Source organism: Poromitra crassiceps (assembly GCF_964638095.1).
Source record: "Poromitra crassiceps genome assembly, chromosome: 30".
In the NCBI taxonomy this organism is placed as follows: domain Eukaryota; kingdom Metazoa; phylum Chordata; class Actinopteri; order Beryciformes; family Melamphaidae; genus Poromitra; species Poromitra crassiceps.
In genome coordinates, this window is record NC_139652.1 from 3,737,696 (window position 1) to 3,755,169 (window position 17,474).

At 43.4% G+C, this 17,474-nt stretch overlaps 1 protein-coding gene across 1 annotated transcript in view; it reads right to left on the reverse strand.

Annotated features, from left to right (window-relative positions):
- Window positions 1-760: 760 nt before the first annotated feature.
- LOC310800525 (C-signal-like) overlaps window positions 761-17,474 on the reverse strand; it is a 33,075-nt gene continuing 16,361 nt past the window's right edge. Inside the window, exons 3-7 of the mRNA XM_083663136.1 lie at window positions 14,241-14,437; window positions 13,800-13,857; window positions 8,006-8,124; window positions 5,716-5,826; window positions 761-2,219 (exon numbers count right to left, since the gene is read on the reverse strand). Coding sequence (XP_083519262.1) covers window positions 2,106-2,219; window positions 5,716-5,826; window positions 8,006-8,124; window positions 13,800-13,857; window positions 14,241-14,437 — 599 coding nt within the window. The 3' untranslated portion in view covers window positions 761-2,105. The remainder of the gene's footprint in view (window positions 2,220-5,715; window positions 5,827-8,005; window positions 8,125-13,799; window positions 13,858-14,240; window positions 14,438-17,474) is intronic.

Consider the following 17,474-nt stretch of genomic DNA (forward strand, 5'->3'; position numbering starts at 1 on the left):
TAACAGAGTACACTCAAAAATACAAAGACACCAAAATTATACTACAAATGTTCACGTCTGGTTGGCTTTCAACCATTGTTTCAGTTTATTTCTAAAAGTGGCCAAGGTCCTCTGTCTGTACAGCTTGTAACTTCATATATTATCAGGTCCACAACTGATCATATGATTTTCTTAGGATCTTGCTTTGAGTGTGAACATTCAAATAAGCATATCTCCTTCATTCTTTTTCAGATTACAATGGGTGACACATCATTTGAAATCTTACAATCTGCACTTTCATAATCTGCAAAACAATATATATATCTTGTCTATTTGTGGGTCAAAATACCAGTGCTGCTCACATATAGCAGATAAAGCTCAGGTGGGTGTAGACTAAAAACACAATTCTGTAGATGCACAAAATCTGATTTCGTTTTCGGTGCCCCGTCTATGTGCCGACAGCCCGCAATGCCGATAGCCCACAAGCAGAACCAGATGAGCGAGGCGGCGTGCAGCGTGTCGGTGGACCGGCAGGAGCTAACCTCTCCCAGCCCCCACGCCTAAACCTAACCTCTCCCAGACCCTAACCCTAAGCTCTCCCACCCCCCACACCTAAACCTAACGTCGGCACTGCGGGTGGTCGGCATTGCGGGTGGACCCCTTCGTTTTCATGATGATATGAAATATCAAAACATGGCGTCAGAATTTAGCAGTGTTTTCTTCTTTGTACACGTGTACCTTTGTGTATATGTCTGGTTAGTCATATATATAAACACGCACACAAGATTCAAGATACTTTATTATCTTACTTGACATATTACATACATGTACATATTGCTTTATTAATCGAAAATCTATCTCAAAATAGAATCATGCAACTTCATAGATTTCTGTTCACACAAGTTATGTTTATAACACATTTCAATAATGGAGACTACCTTGCAGCCAACGCCCAGTTGTTATATCACAGTGCACGCCCCTTTTCTTTGAGTTTGTATAACCCATTGTTTGTTAGGCACGCCCCCTTTCATTCACGCTCTCTCCCCATCCAATCACAGTCTTCCACGCTAATAGCCAATCGATTCCTGCTTGCTGAGCCAATCACCTAACCGGGCAGTATATCAGAATCCATGTCTTACTATATGTGCTGCCTATGTGCTATGTGTCTCCCTCAGCTGCTGATCATCATTGCTGAAGCAGTTGTTTTCACCCCACCTCCTCCCCTGACCACCACCAACGTCATGACTCCTGAAGAATTACATATGGGGGGATTTTCTATGCTATTCATCGCCGACGCCCTCCTCTCATCATCTCAGGAGGAGCGTCATAATATCATGTCATACACCAAAATACACCAAAATTAAAATTAATTATTGTTTGTTGTATCATTCAAGCTTACCAAAGGTTCTACTAGTCTCTCATTTATTGAACTGTTGCGGTGCCATCTTGAGGACAATTTGAAACAACGAGATACCCTTTATTTGCTCCCCAATTGGAAATAAAGTTGAACACTGTCAAACACACAATATCTCAAAACGTATCCATCGATGTGATGTATAGTTTTTATATATTCACATAGCCTATTACTTATATATTGAGCAGAAGTAGCTGAAGGGTTTGATGTATAATATGTATGTAGTGTTAAAGTTGTGTGAACTGTCAGTTTTAAAATGTGTGAATGTCTGTATTTAGTCAAAGAGTGCAGCCTGCACAGTCAGCTACAGTGAATTATGACATCACACACTCAAGGCTGGTTCCATAAACGCCCATTATAAAGGGTGAAAAAATTATAAAACTTGAACTGCGATTTCTCAAGAAGTCGGCTACAAGTTATTAAAAAGCTGAATAAGAGTAATAAAATACTAAAAGTGGTGAAAGTTTGAATGGAGTTTGTACTGTATGAAAGACTACTTAGAGTTCAACAAGGGCACGGTTTGAGTGCTGTTCAGTTTTCAAGATGGCGGCCACAAAAAAATATCGTGACTGAAACCCAGGAATAAACGATTTATGTGATCTTTTTCCCACTAATTTCCCCAACATTTTCAATAAGATTTTTTTTTGTATTATTATTATTATTATTCCCAGATAACAACACCGCCCAAGCGGTAAAGTTGCCCCGGTGGCCACTACCAGGGGATCCGGTTGCCCTCCCAGTCCAGAAGGATCCCGCTGTCTTTGTCGCAGATTGATGACATCACACCGAGCATGCCCCCTACGCTGTCCTGAGGGGTCAAAGGAGCCTGGAGGATAGCAGACGACGACAATGGGAAGAGTTAATAAAAAGAAAAAGTTCTGAGAATTAGTAGAAGAAAAATGAAGAACCACAAAAGGAATTGGAGATGATTCTCCACAAGGCAACCAGTGTTGGGCAGTAAAGTAAAGCATTACTGTAATTGTATTATTTGCCCAGTAATGTAAGTAATTACAAAAGTAATTATATTACTAATCCAAGTAACTACAATTTACTTCATTACTTTCTCCAGTGCTGGCACAGTGCTAAAACGAAGTGTGCAGATAGAGCTGGCTATGTGAGACTATGTTGCCAGAATGCGATTCGCTTTTTGTCCTGGGTCGGCAAATCAATATAAACTAATTACTGTTGTTTGGCTGATTGTTGACACCTCCTGTAAGGTTAATTATTGTTCCAACAAAGTGGATTCAGTTCTAAAAGGAGCAGGCTAAACAGGCTGTACCTCACTTTTTCAGAAAAAGGGGGGCGGGTAGCAAAAGTAAAATTATAGCAATGTAATGAGTAACATTAATGAGTGTTACGGCCCTTTCCCGTATGTGTATACATCAGATCTGCAATTAGGCCTCGCCCCCTTTTAGGGGGAAAACACAAGCCTCTCCCCGTTGACTTCAATGTAAGATTGAAAAAAATATATATAGAAAAATAACAGAATCAATCTCATTTATTAATGACCCCAAAACACCATGACGTGACAATATATTACAACTCGTCTGGCCACACACCGGAAGTATTACTTTGACCCATCTAAAATCATGTGACGATCATGTCACATGCAGTTAAAGTTGCCAAGCAGGGGATAGATTTCTTTCCCCAAGGACATGGTGTCAAACAATGTTGCAGCCTAAGTCCAACTTTATTCAACATTTACTTAAATCAACTGATTCAATATTTACTTAAATCAACGGATTCAGTATTTACTTAAATCAACTGATTAAATATTTACTTAAATCAAGTGATTACATTTTACTTAAATCAACTGACACATGACGTGTCCACAAAGAGGCGACACATCTTCTCTAGTAGGCCTATATTGTCCAAAGTCACCGATAACGAGCACCCTCAATCGTGACGTTCTTTTTTTACAGCCCTGTAACTCATCAGTCTAGTAGTAGCCGCCAAGGAGCCGGGTACAACGACGCTGGGCTCCGCGAGTCAGTGTTTTGGGGTCATTAATAAACGAGATTGATTCTGTTATTTTTCTATCATCTTTGGGGGTAGTGCTATTTTACATTGAAGTCAACGGGGAGAGGCTTGTGCTTGTGATTGGCCGGGTGGTGGCTGTGGATTGGTCGAGCCCACAGCTCACTTCCTTTATAAGTGCCTGGATTTAGCCAGCTGGTGGGGGAGACGGCTGCATCTGTGCAGTGGTGTGGTCACGCTCCCGTCGTGCGCCTCACTCCTCCACACCATCTTAGCTTGTAGTCTCATTGTGTTGTGTGTGCCGCTGGAGTCCAACCCGTTTGACTTTTGCATGTTGGCTCATGCCTGTTGCACGTTGCACTTTTTGTAAGTCATCTTGTCGTGAAGCAGTAGGGTTAACTGCCATTTTGTTTGTAGTTTTCTCCTGTTTCTTTGATTAGGGAGTTAGGGAATTAGGAAATGTCTTTTGGCTTATTTCTTTTCTTGTAGGCCTTAGTTAGTTAATGGGTTAAGTCATTCGTTGTTTGTTTCCTTAGTTTATTTTTCTTTTGGTGTTAGTTAGCCATGAAGCCAATGGTTCTTTCATATTTACACCTTTGTTAATTAAACTCCAGTTTTCACTGTTGTGGCAGCCCTCACTATGTGCTGTGGGTTCACTGTACTGATTGGTTGCTTTCAGTCTGCAGGTCCTGGCTGGGCAGAAGCTGGGGCTGCTTGATTAGCTGATTTGGAGCACCTGGATGCTTCCTATTTGAGCTGGCTGCTAACTCTCATTCTCTCTCTCCTCCTCTCTCCACCTTGGTGGTTTGCTTTGAGCTCAGGCTCTTTTGGATCTTACTTTCATACATCTCAAACATCTACACTACACTACACTTCTCACTCATCCACACACTGCATTCACTACTGATGTTACTGACTGACACATCTAATCTTATCTTTTGAGTAATTAATTTAGTTTATAATAAATACTTTTTGTTGTGACTTTAAAACATGTGTGGTCTCCCCTCATTTGTACAGTCCACTGAGCCTGGGCTGTTACATCGTCATCTATTCATATGTCAAATAAATAAATGGCCACATTTTTGCCTTTTTAAAACCTTGCTCTCGTGTCACTTTTATGTTGCGGTCTGACCCTCAGGGCTGGACTGCAATGTAATTCTACCGGTGCAATGGCCGGTGGGCCGCTCGCTAGTGGGCCGGTCAGGTTGGTGAAAAAGTATGTATTATGTGAATTTTTTTATTTTTCTTGGGGAACTGAAATGTACCCAGGCCCGGGCCCGTGTAGCCCGGGCGGTTCCGCGACCCATGATTACACCTAAAACCCCTAGACCGGGTCATAACATGTGGCTTTATAAGTAAATCCCCAACCCATGCGAGCGCGAGCGAAGCGAGCCCGAGCTCGAAAAATTGGGCCGATTCGAAATTGTGGGCCTGTCTGACACATGGCAGGTAGCTTTTTTGGTCCCAGTCCAGCCCTGCTGACCCTAGACCTGGTTCGTAACACAAATAATAAAGTCACTTGTGCGTTGGTAAATTACACAGCCTAATAGGCTCGGTACAACTTCTGTACCCTGGTATTGGTGGAATGTGTGGAATGCATCGTTAGAGATCAAGTTCAATTTCACTGCATGTAGTTGATCCCTATGCCAAACGTGGTGAAATACTGAACAATACTAAAACTGTAAAAACTACAAATTTGAAGCCTTAACTCCAGGATCAATGCTTAACATCAGGTAATGAATTATTAAAAAATGGATGGCAGTCACAAAAAAGTGTTTTTATTCGCTAAATAACCATTAAAACCAATGGGAAATGCAGACATAGAACTTGAGGTCAATGCAGTTTTCACCAACAGTTTTTTTTTTTTTTTTTTTTTTTATACGATTCTAAGGTCTTTCATCCGGGATGAGAGCAGGATTCTTGGCATGATGCACCCTGTAGCTGATGAGAGCAGGATTCTTGGCATGATGCACACCCTGTAGCTTAGAAAATAGCTGGAGGCCCAAAAATAGCACTTTGGGAGTCAACTTTGTTTTCTACAGGGTGACAGGAAATGGCCCTAACATGGTATTAGGTATACTTTCGTAAAACACCCCCAAAGATTTCATGCCCGTTCGGACTAATGATGCACACATTAGCATGGTACGAATATTGAAAGGGTACACAAAATGTACTAACAGGGCATACGGGTTTTAAAGGAGTAATAAGTAATAAGTAACTAATTACATTTCCTGATAAACTTACCCAACACTGAAGGCAACAGAACCAATCACGTGACATTTCAAACCAATCACAGACCATCACAACATGGAGGTTACTGTACGAATGAAGAAAGGATGGCTTGCCTCTTTCCCCCCCATGTCGGTGAGAACCCATCCGGGGTGGACTGCGGCGACCAGTATGTCGTGCTTCCTGAAGTCCTCGGCCAGACAGCGAGTCAGCATGTTCAGCGCCGCCTGGTGGACGGCACAAGTTACAGGAGTTCCGCTCATTCCCAAGTTCACTAGAGAGCGAGGCAAGGCCGTAACGGTAATATATATTGAGAAGGACAAATCCCCCCAATATTTAAGCCTGATACAATGTGTCCCCCCCAACAAAATGTAAAAAAATAAGAAAACACAGATTTACTGCACGATACGGCTGCTCCGCTATACTATGCACAGCAACTTTGCTTGCATTTGTAGAATGACAGTAGTGCCCATTCCCCTCCCTCCCTGTTTTTTTTTTTTTTTTTTTTTTTACAGAATATAGGGAAACAGTGGATGGATAAATCCATGAGTCAGGATGGGATTTTCTGACCTCCTACCAGAACAAGCGCAAATTCTTCTTCTTCTGTGGTGTTTTATGGCAGTTTGCATCCTTTATGTTACATTACCGCCTCCTTCTGGATTTATCCATCCACTGATTCCCTACTGTCAGTCCATTACCGCCTTCCTGACCTCTCAAGATCCTTCCTTCTTTCCAAGCGCAAATTCACTATGCCAGGCGGCATGTGTGTTACTGATGACATCACTGATGACCTCATCCGTCATCTGGCTGACAAAAATATCGACAGACAGCTGGCTGCCGGCCACTGATGACGTCATTTGTCCTCAGGGCTGTGAGTCAGTCAGCCTTCTGAGTGATGTCACTTGAGCATCAGTGATGTGTCTCAAGGAGTTTGAGAGTCAGTCACCTTTGTCACTCAAGCATTTTGACGGTTGTCAGTCAGCTTGCGACCTTCAGACAGAGCCCGATGTAGGCCGGCACTGGACCTTCAGACAGAGCCCGATGTAGGCTGGCACTGGACCTTCAGACAGAGCCTGATGTAGGCTGGCACTGGACCTTCAGACAGAGCCTGATGTAGGCTGGCACTGGACCTTCAGACAGAGCCTGATGTAGGCTGGCACTGGACCTTCAGACAGCGCCTGATGTAGGCTGGCACTGGACCTTCAGAGAGCCCGATGTAGGCTGGCACTGGACCTTCAGACAGAGCCTGATGTAGGCTGGCACTGGACCTTCAGACAGAGCCTGATGTAGGCTGGCACTGGACCTTCAGACAGAGCCTGATGTAGGCTGGCACTGGACCTTCAGACAGAGCCTGATGTAGGCCGGCACTGGACCTTCAGACAGAGCCCGATGTAGGCCGGCACTGGACCTTCAGACAGAGCCCGATGTAGGCCGGCACTGGACCTTCAGAGAGCCTGATGTAGGCCGGCACTGGACCTTCAGAGAGCCTGATGTAGGCCGGCACTGGACCTTCAGACAGAGCCCGATGTAGGCCGGCACTGGACCTTCAGACAGAGCCTGATGTAGGCTGGCACTGGACCTTCAGACAGAGCCTGATGTAGGCTGGCACTGGACCTTCAGACAGAGCCTGATGTAGGCCGGCACTGGACCTTCAGACAGAGCCTGATGTAGGCCGGCACTGGACCTTCAGACAGAGCCTGATGTAGGCCGGCACTGGACCTTCAGACAGAGCCTGATGTAGGCTGGCACTGGACCTTCAGAGAGCCTGATGTAGGCCAGCACTGGACCTTCAGACAGAGCCTGATGTAGGCCGGCACTGGACCTTCAGACAGAGCCTGATGTAGGCCGGCACTGGACCTTCAGACAGAGCCTGATGTAGGCTGGCACTGGACCTTCAGACAGAGCCTGATGTAGGCTGGCACTGGACCTTCAGACAGAGCCTGATGTAGGCTGGCACTGGACCTTCAGACAGAGCCTGATGTAGGCTGGCACTGGACCTTCAGACAGAGCCTGATGTAGGCCGGCACTGGACCTTCAGACAGAGCCTGATGTAGGCCGGCACTGGACCTTCAGACAGAGCCTGATGTAGGCCGGCACTGGACCTTCAGACAGAGCCTGATGTAGGCCGGCACTGGACCTTCAGACAGAGCCTGATGTAGGCTGGCACTGGACCTTCAGACAGAGCCTGATGTAGGCCGGCACTGGAGCGCCACTCAAAGTCAGAGTTCCCACTTGTAAACTTGGAGGGGAAGAATCTACCACGACTTCATGCAGAATCATTTGTCTGATGTCACCCAACACACAACAGCGTTGTCTCTCTGATGACCCGATCTATATACTGTATCATAAGATAATAGGGTGGTGTTCTGAGCATGCTCAGTCGAGTATGCCTCAAGCCAAGTATACCTTGCTTATCCTGTACGAGTACATCTGTGCCGCCTGGAAGGTGTCTGGACATTTCTCCATGGAGGAGAACACAGTGGAGATGTTGATGATGGCCGACCTCCGACACGACATACGATCACCTGCAATGCAGACGATAAAGATGTTCAAGTAATAAATTCACAGCCTTTTCACATAAATGTCCATTTTGCTACGGTCACTGATTGATACAACACCATGTGCTGTGATAAACACCCAGAGTCTGCTAGCTCTTTCCTGGTGTTGTGTGAACATTTGTTCCCCCTAAAGAATGTGTCTCCCCACCCAGGTACTGTGTCTTTGCCTCGATAGAAACTAACATTTCAGTTTTTGTGAGTCGTTTTATCTTTCCAAAACGTTATCAGACTTATGTCTCAAAACCACAAGCACACATTGACTCAACAGGGATTAATTAATTATTTATTTATTAATTAATACTGCTAATTGTCATTAGTTAAAGGAACACTCTACCCATTTTCAACCAGCTTTGTATCATTAGAACATCAGTAGTATATCAGAAAACTGTAAACGGTTTTGAAGTCTGTCATTTAATTTGACAGTTATTGAGTGTTAAAGTGTGGACCAGTGACATCACTGGTCCACACTAACTCAAATTAATAACTCATTAACTCAAATCAACTCTCAATAACTGTCGAGAGTTGATTTGAGTTGGAGCGCCACTTCAGGGGAGATGGACTGCCGTGAAGCTAGCTGCTGCCAGTGGCAGCCTATGCAGATGCGGCAAGAGGAGGGTTGTAACGTTATATGAATTACAAGGACAACAACAAGATGGCACCGGGAGAGGGGGACTTGCTTGTAGCTCCACAACAAATGTAAATAGCATAGGTATTTTATAGTGTTCAGTTAGTGTTATAGTTTTTTCTAGCATTGCTTTCTCAACTTATATAGCCTAGCTTCAGTACTGCTTTATATAGTCATGTTTTGTACAGTTTGGATTACTTTTCCTGTCTCCTCGGATAACTGCGGCCAGAGCTCTCAACAATGAACGAGGACAACAGCCACTACAAGAACAAGCTCACATACAACAGGGACACGCTGATCAACATCAGAAATGCGTGCACTCACCACAGACAGAACTGGCTCTCCCCCGACCTCTCTGAATTTCCTGAACTGAGAAAGCCGTGTTCTGATTGGTCGAATTGCACGAAATTCTGCACTGCACCCTGTCGGGTTCCCAGTAGCGCACCAAATCGTGACTGACACCACTCGGACAGACAGACACACAGAGCCTACTTAGCCAATTTGAACTAAGATGTCCCTAGTCCATAGCTCCAACTCCAGGGCATAACTTGACCTTTGCCCCTGACCAGGTGTGTCCGTATGCGTTCCATAATACACCTGAGGTGCAACAGCTTGTTTAACGCTGACGATATATATGATCAGATATATGAGAGTGAGAAGAGGTTGCATAAACTGTCTAAACTAAAGGCTAAACTGGTTTGGTCTGTCTGGGCACAACATGATAAACTGTCTAAACTAAAGGCTAAACTGGTTTGCTCTGTCTGGGCACAATATGATTGTGTAATCAGAGGGCCTATAACTCAGGGCAGGGAGAGGTGACATGAGGTGAGTGAGAAAAGGCGACTGAATAATCACAACAGTCTAATCTTACTGTTAATATTCCTCTAATCTGGCTTCAAGTGGCCAGGGTTAGGCCGCCAAAAGGGTGCCAGCAAGCGTCCCCTCCAATGTTGAATCGGTGGCTACGGCCTTGTTATGACAGCAAACTGAGGACGTTTGTAAGGGGTGTACTCCTCAAGTCTGCATGGATCTGATTGACGGGGTTTACTCCCCAAGCTAAGCCCCCGTTCACACAGGACGCCGAAGCAACGCTCAACCTAAGCTCAACCTAAGCTCAACCTACGCTGAACCCACAAGTTTCATTTAGGCGTCCTTGTTAACAGGCGAAGCCGTTCACACCACGCGCACGCGCGTCCCGCCGAAGCCACGCTCATGCCTTGCTCAAGCGATCGTTCAGGATTCACGTCTATTTTCCATGCGTGACGCGTCAAGCCAGGCATGAAGTCAATGGGAGTTGTGGGCGGGTTCAAGGCACGCCGAGTAGGCGCTGAGAGGAAAAGAGAAGGCTTCTTGTGTGAACGGTTAAGCGCGTCGATTTGCATAGGGACCGTCGTGACATGTCACAACCAACATTTCAGGGTGTCCAATTGTCCCTATCAACTTTTAAGCAACCTTATTTGCATTATCTTTGGAGTGTTACTGTATATCATCATTTAGATTGTCTTCCCATATTTTGCAAGGATAGAATTGACCCGACCATTATTGAGTGAAATTAGTTTGCATTATGTTCAAAGTTACATTTACCCCTGTTTTTCACAACTGAATGGGCCAGTCCAATTTCCCCCCCCAAACTCAGGTTTGATTGGCTCATTTGGCTGATGACCAAACAAACGCCCACCCACACACACACAGTTTTCCGGGTCCCCATGCAGCAGACAAACCCTCTTGGAGACAATCTTTCTCAGAGCGACAAATCTGGAGACTTTTTCTGACATGGGATTAACATTACCAGCAAGCAGCAGTGCAAGCAGCAGCAAGCAGGCCATGACAATAGCTGGGTAAGTCCCGCTAGCATCGATGCTAATTTAGCAAAGTACAGCGCGCAGCTGAAGCACATGGCTATGTGGCTATGTGCTTCAGGTGGATGTTAGTCCATATTAATTAGCCATGTGCTTGCGCGATGACATCAGTGTATTGGCGATGTCAAAGGGTGGTGATTGAGATCTGACTGAAGATCGTGCAACTCTTAGGAGGAAGAAATGTAGGATGTATGATGTGTGGGATTCAGTGGCAATTTTTTCTTTCCAAACCGGCTGTTTGTGAAAGAACATGATTAGATGGCTAAACCTACAGTTTGTGTTTGTTAGTTACAATTATGCTGACAGGAGAGCAGGTGGTGACATGAAAGTTATTGAGAAAAGGAGAAGATACTGAATAATGACATCACAACAGTATAATCAATGTTGATTTAAAATGAGATATTCATTCAAATATGGCTAAAAAATGTCAAACAAAAACCTCAATTTTTTTTTGTCCTCGACCCTACCAACTTTGAGACCAAAGCGGGGTTAGACGTCTGTTCAGCCTTGTGCCTGCCTCAATACAAGCTTCAGTTCTACTTACGTTCTGCATCCTGTGTGAACAAGGGCTAAGAGGGCGAGCTTGTCACAAAAGGGTCAGACAGAGGGTCCCAGTGGATTCAGTGACTCTCATGGCCATAACGGTAATGACAAGTGGAATCACATGACATTCTGCTACCCTCTCCCATACTACTGAACCCAATGACTGTGAGTCCTCATGAGTCCACAGGGGCTAGTGAGTAGCTTGGTTAAAGTCACTCCCCAGGATAAAGGCCCGTAGCGTACGTGCACTTTGGAAGCGCTCCACCCCTCGACAAGCCCTTAACATGGGTGGCTGCCACTGCTGTCAACACAATGCAGGTTAGCTTAGTGTTAGCACAAACAATGGAGACAATGAAAACAAGGCTAGGTCGAAACCTAGCACAGGGCCAGTTCACTGTAGCAGGCAGCGGCATTGTTAATGGGAAGGGCTGTTAGTGGCAAAAGTATGAAGGAGACTTGTCAAACATAATCATTGCAGGATGACGTTGCGTGTTGGTGTAGGCTACACCTTAAAATCAAATAGCCGACGTGTTTGATTTTAAGATATTTTTTTCCCCAAAAAATAAATAGGCTATTTACCCCTGTTTAGCCCAATGTTTTTGTTTCTTTTAATCAATCACCTATATTATATCATATTATATTATCTTAATTGTATTATATTATATAATTTGATCTCTTATAATCTATAATATATCATCTATATATAGATAGATTCATAGATAGCCTATATACAATTGGATCTGATCAGTGTTGTAGCTACACTACTGATGTCAAATGTTATTTTAGGGGTAAAAATCCTAATAGAAATAATTGAATACTAGAAAATCTGGCCCTCACAAACACAACAAAGAAAACATCATCGTGCAATCAAATCTGTTTGAAAAGTCTGTAGGTGATTGATGTAATTATGTATTAGAAAACATTCACTTTGGTCAACGTAACCCCCCCGCCCTCATTGACTGTGTCGTCTAGTCTGTCCAAAATGGCGGATTAGCTGTGTGTTGAAGTGTCAGTTCTTTGCAAGTTCTTTGGCAACAGCTGAGGAGGCGTGATGCGCTGGATGTGAGGGGGTGTTGGATAGGTACTTTACAACCTAGCGCTAGCGCTGGCCCAATAAGCTGTAGGCCTATAGTGCAACACGTCTGTGTTTGACCTCAGCCATCCGCTCCACTTCTGGTACTATAGTAACGCTGGTCTGACATCATAGCTAAAGAAAACCGCATATTTATTTATTTATTTATTTATTTATTTATTTATTTATTTATTTATTTATTTATTTATTTACTTTACTTACCATTGACTGCAATGCATATTCAATGGTTTGTCTTAACTTGAGGGTCATGAGACATTTTCTAATCACAGGAAACACGGTCAGCTAGGTTGAAACCTAGCAGGCCGGAGTGGAAAAGCGTTGGTTGTAGCAGGCAGCAGAATTATTAATGTGGAGGGCTCTGAGTGGATATAATGGAAAATCAGTATGGTTAGAAAGCCCTAGAGAATAATTATTTAATGATGTACTTGAATTTAATAAAACTTTGTATTATAATACTGACATTATAATAATAATGTTGTGAGGTGTGTGTGTGTGTGTGAGAAAATAATTTCTCAGTGGCTCAGTGGCCCCCGCCTCCCCTGTTTGTGTTATGTAAACTAAATAATGTACCACATCAGATACTATAACAACTAAATTAATGGCCAATGGGGGGAGGGGGTTACTATGATCAAAAATGTGAAAATGGAAAACACTGTGAAAGTCAATTGCTGTAAAAATTGCATACTTCCAACAATAAAATTGATAAAAAAACTCTAATTAATATGGGGGAAATGATCCTGCAGTGCAGTTTCGTTCAGATTTGTGTCAAAATCAAACCCATTCAAATAAAGTTAATAAATTGTCATGTCATCACAGAAGCTTCCTAGGTGACTTAGCAGTTAATTTATCAGTCAACAACAGTCAACTTCAGCAGTAACTCCAAATGGGTTGAAAGCAAGAGTGGACACTGTCGTTTTGGAACCATTTTGGCCTGAAAAACATTAGCCAGAGGTCACCTAGTCTGTCCAAAATGACGGATTGGCTGTGTGTTGGGGTGTGTTGAATCTGTTGCATGTCAGTTCTTTGCAATGCAAGTTCTTTGGCAACAGCCTCAACCGTGTGATTGAATGGATTGCATCGCTAGAGCGAGCTTTATAATGTGATGCGCTGTGCGGTCCTTGTGCTGTAGGTGGCGCTGTGCGGTCCTTGTGCTGCTGTAGGTGCGAGGTGGTGTTGGATAGTTACGTGGCTGGATTATTTTGGACGAGAAAACGTCGAATAGGTGGGTAAAGTAAAGCTTGTTGTTCCATCCCGCATTTCTGATTGGCTGAGTACCGCAGCGTCCCCCCCCCCAAAGACTGAAAGGCTTCCTCGGATTGGCGTGCAACAGACATCACTCAACAGGGGTGGACCCTAAATTGATGACCAAATCGGCACACAAATCGGCACGCAACTCGGCACGCAACTCGGCACGCAAATCGGGGTGGACGAAGCCAGATGTAGGGCCCGCGCTGAAGCGCCGGCCAAAAATCCAACAGAGAAAAGAAGAGGAGAATTGGACATGTTGACTGTCCAAGTTAACCTTTGTGGTTTGGAGGTGGGGCGCACTCTGCCGCCCTCTGGAGGTGTGGAAGAAACATCTGGAGAGAGAGAGAGAAGGAGAGAGAGAGAGAGAGAAGGCGAGGAGGACAAGAGGAAGGGAGTAAATAAGGACTATGACAAATGTTTTATGATATGATATTTGTATCACAAGATCTTTTACTGGTTATATTTTCAGTTTTCATTTCCAAGTTACATGTTACATCTTTTTTGGTATCATGATATACCAACTTTATCTCATTATGAGGATTTTTCTGTTGCTATAACGATGTCACTACAGTATAACAACAAGAAAAGTCATTTTGGGATAGAGCACCATTTTGTCTGCAACACGTTCCTTCTTTGCCAGGTAATCAAGAAATCGAGAACTTTACAATCTATGTGTCATAATGTGTGTCGTGTACATCAGAAGACATGAAGGCACCTTTGCCAGGAGAAAGGGTCCAGCCACGTTGGTCTCCAACACCTGCATCATGTCTGCCTTGCTGGTGAGACACAGGGGAGCTGGGGAGGCTGGTCCAATGATAGCTGCATTGTTGATGAGGAGATTCAAACCGGCGGCCCCGACCCGCTCGCCCACCGTCTGCACAGCACACGAGATACTGGCTTCATCTGAGGCGTCTGCGGATATGCACGCACGCACGCACGCACGCACGCACGCACACACACACACACACACACACACACACACACACACACACACACACACACACACACACATGGGTGTGAATATAAACAAACACAAATACATAGTCTGTGTTAACAAAATGTGCTTTTAGAGAGGCACAATATATATCGGTGCCAATAAACCTTCCATGATCTCAAATGTAATTAATAATTCATGGTAACCAAACCAAACCATATTAGTTTTATGATAGTAAGCAATACGCCCAAGATAGGAGCCATAGAGCCTACACACTGTAGTCTTGATAATGGCTTTTGTTTCAGGTGTGTGTGCAGTGCATGAGACTCCACCAACAAACTGTCAATGATTAACACCCGAAACCTGTGATGTTCAGCCAAATGCTTTGCAATCAATTCCCGCGGTTAACAAGTCGATTTTTCACTTTTCTATTTGGGCAAAGTGCGCCCCCCACAGTTACAAATGCAAATGTTAATAATTGCTACACATGTCTGTTTGTACGTTCAGATATCAGCCGTATTGTACTCTTTCTGCTTGTACTCTGTAGGCTTTGCTTACCTTTCCACAATCTGGTAACCCATCGGTTAAACAAACAAGCAAACAAACAAACAAACAAACGATTGTTTCCTCTAACCTCTGGGGGCAGCAGTCCTGTTTCAATGTGGTGCAACAGGAAGTCAAGAGGCGCGGTCGGCAGCGTAAGAAAATCCCTTTCCTGTCCCTGCAAGCTCTGTCATTGGCTCCAACCGACCGGCTCCGCCCATTAATGCATTTCTTTTCCGCTCGCTGGGTGTCGCTCTCAAATCTGCCCGTTGCTATGAAACAACAATAACATCTCTAGCTCGATGCTAGTAGCAAGTAGCAACTTGCTCTATGCTGAAAATGGTAAGTGTTGACTACACACCGGTCACGTTCACTTCATTTTGATCGGGTAAAGTGCAGCATGCTTGTGCTGTTACACCCCTTTTGACGGAGCCTGCCGACAGATATTGATTGATTGATTGATTGATTGATTGAAACGATTTATTTCAAACAGTTAAAACAATATATAAAGTGAAAAAACAGTAAACATAACAGTCTAATAGACTTCATCAAAAGGAAAATACGTAAACGCAAACATAAAAAAGGTGAACTGTTTGAAAAGGGGCAGGAAGAAGCCTAGGCTTATCGAGTCCAGCCCCCCAATCATTCATAAACAAAATCATACATCCCTATATTATATGCCTATCCCACCTCTTACGCTCCTCCCCACATGCTCATGCATACACATACATACATATATATGCATGTATATACACAAACGTACACAAACTTACCCATACACATGCATCATAAATCCACCTACAAATCCCTATCAATACCCATTCCCAATAATACAATCCAACATTACCCCAAAAACCCAATCTTTTGATATCAACCTGTGTTGAACCAATGCATCCAAGAATCCATCCAATGTATAGAACAATTCTTTACATAATGTATATTACAATATAATTTACATCATGTACACCATATATTATACATTGTATGCATAATAACCTCATTACACATACAATATTTTTTATACATATATGTATATCATACATATATGTATATTAATGTACAGAATACACATCAGACCAGGTACATACACCCACCAATAACACAGTAATACTCTACCAGGAAGAAAAAAGGACATATTCGATGCAAGTCGAAAGTCTAACTCGAGAGATTTACCTTTCCACAGTGTTTATAACTGATTTCCTGAAAAATGCTCAAAAATATCCCCAAATGTTGCTTCGACATGCTTCTGTGAGAGAAGTGGCTAATTGTGCCGCTAATCAAGCTAGCAAGCGATAAACGTGTTTCCCTTCCTATACGTACTTCACAATAAAAGCATCCCATTTGCCAGCTGAAAGCTTTAAATCTGTAGGAGCTCCACAGGAAATGCTGTACACTGTTAACTAATACTTACCCCTAAATGTTATGCCCCTCCCATTGTCCAGTTTTGGTCAATTATTTTTCTAATGATAAGAAAGGTAAAAAAAAATCTTTTTTTTCTTTTCTTTTTTTCCCCAAACATTTTACCTTCAGATGAAGCTATACATACCAACAATATTTATTCATTTTCAGAAATGTAACCCTCTATAAGCCAGTTTGTCTTGACTATAAACAGTTTCACTTGCTGCTTTTTCAGATTTCCACAATCTCTGCACAAAATATAATCCAAAGGGAATGTTTTTGGGTTGGATTATCACAGTGGGGTCTATGTAAAAGATTATTACCAATATTTATTTTGTTCCATTCTTACTTTTTATTCAGTGACAATTTAAAAAACAAATGCACTGTATACTTTTTTAGACCATCTAATTGACCATTTTTGGGCAATTAGAGTGAGTCCTTCTGGGCAAGTACTAACCATTTTTGGCCAACAACAAAAATAGAGGGAGAATCTTTTTTTCCTTTTTTGCTCAATCTCATGTTTGCTCAATCTCATGTCTCAATGTTCATTACTTTTCAGAATTTCAACCCTTTCAATGCCAGTTTTTAGTAATTGACCATTTCCTTGACCGGCCAAGGGTGCATTCTGTCATTCTGATGCAGGTCATAAACAGACTCTGTCTAGCCTAGTATGTGCATGATCAGGACACATCGGGATGGGGCTTTGGTGGGGGGGTGGGGGGACAGCTCAAGTTGCTTGTGTGTGTGTGTGTGTGTGTGTGTGTGTGTGCGCACACACACACACACACACACACACACACACAACTTGAGCTGACTTCAATATAGGCATGTTTTTTTTGTCCCTCCCTCCCCCCAAAACCCCATCCCTAAAATGGTGTTCATATGGATGTGTGTGTGTGTGTGTACACACACACACACACACACACACACACACACACACACACACACACACACACACACACACACACACACACACACACACACACACACACACACACACACATCCATATGAACACCATTTTAGCTGAAATTATTTATTCCATTGGGCTGTAGTGGTCCATAATGCAGCACAAA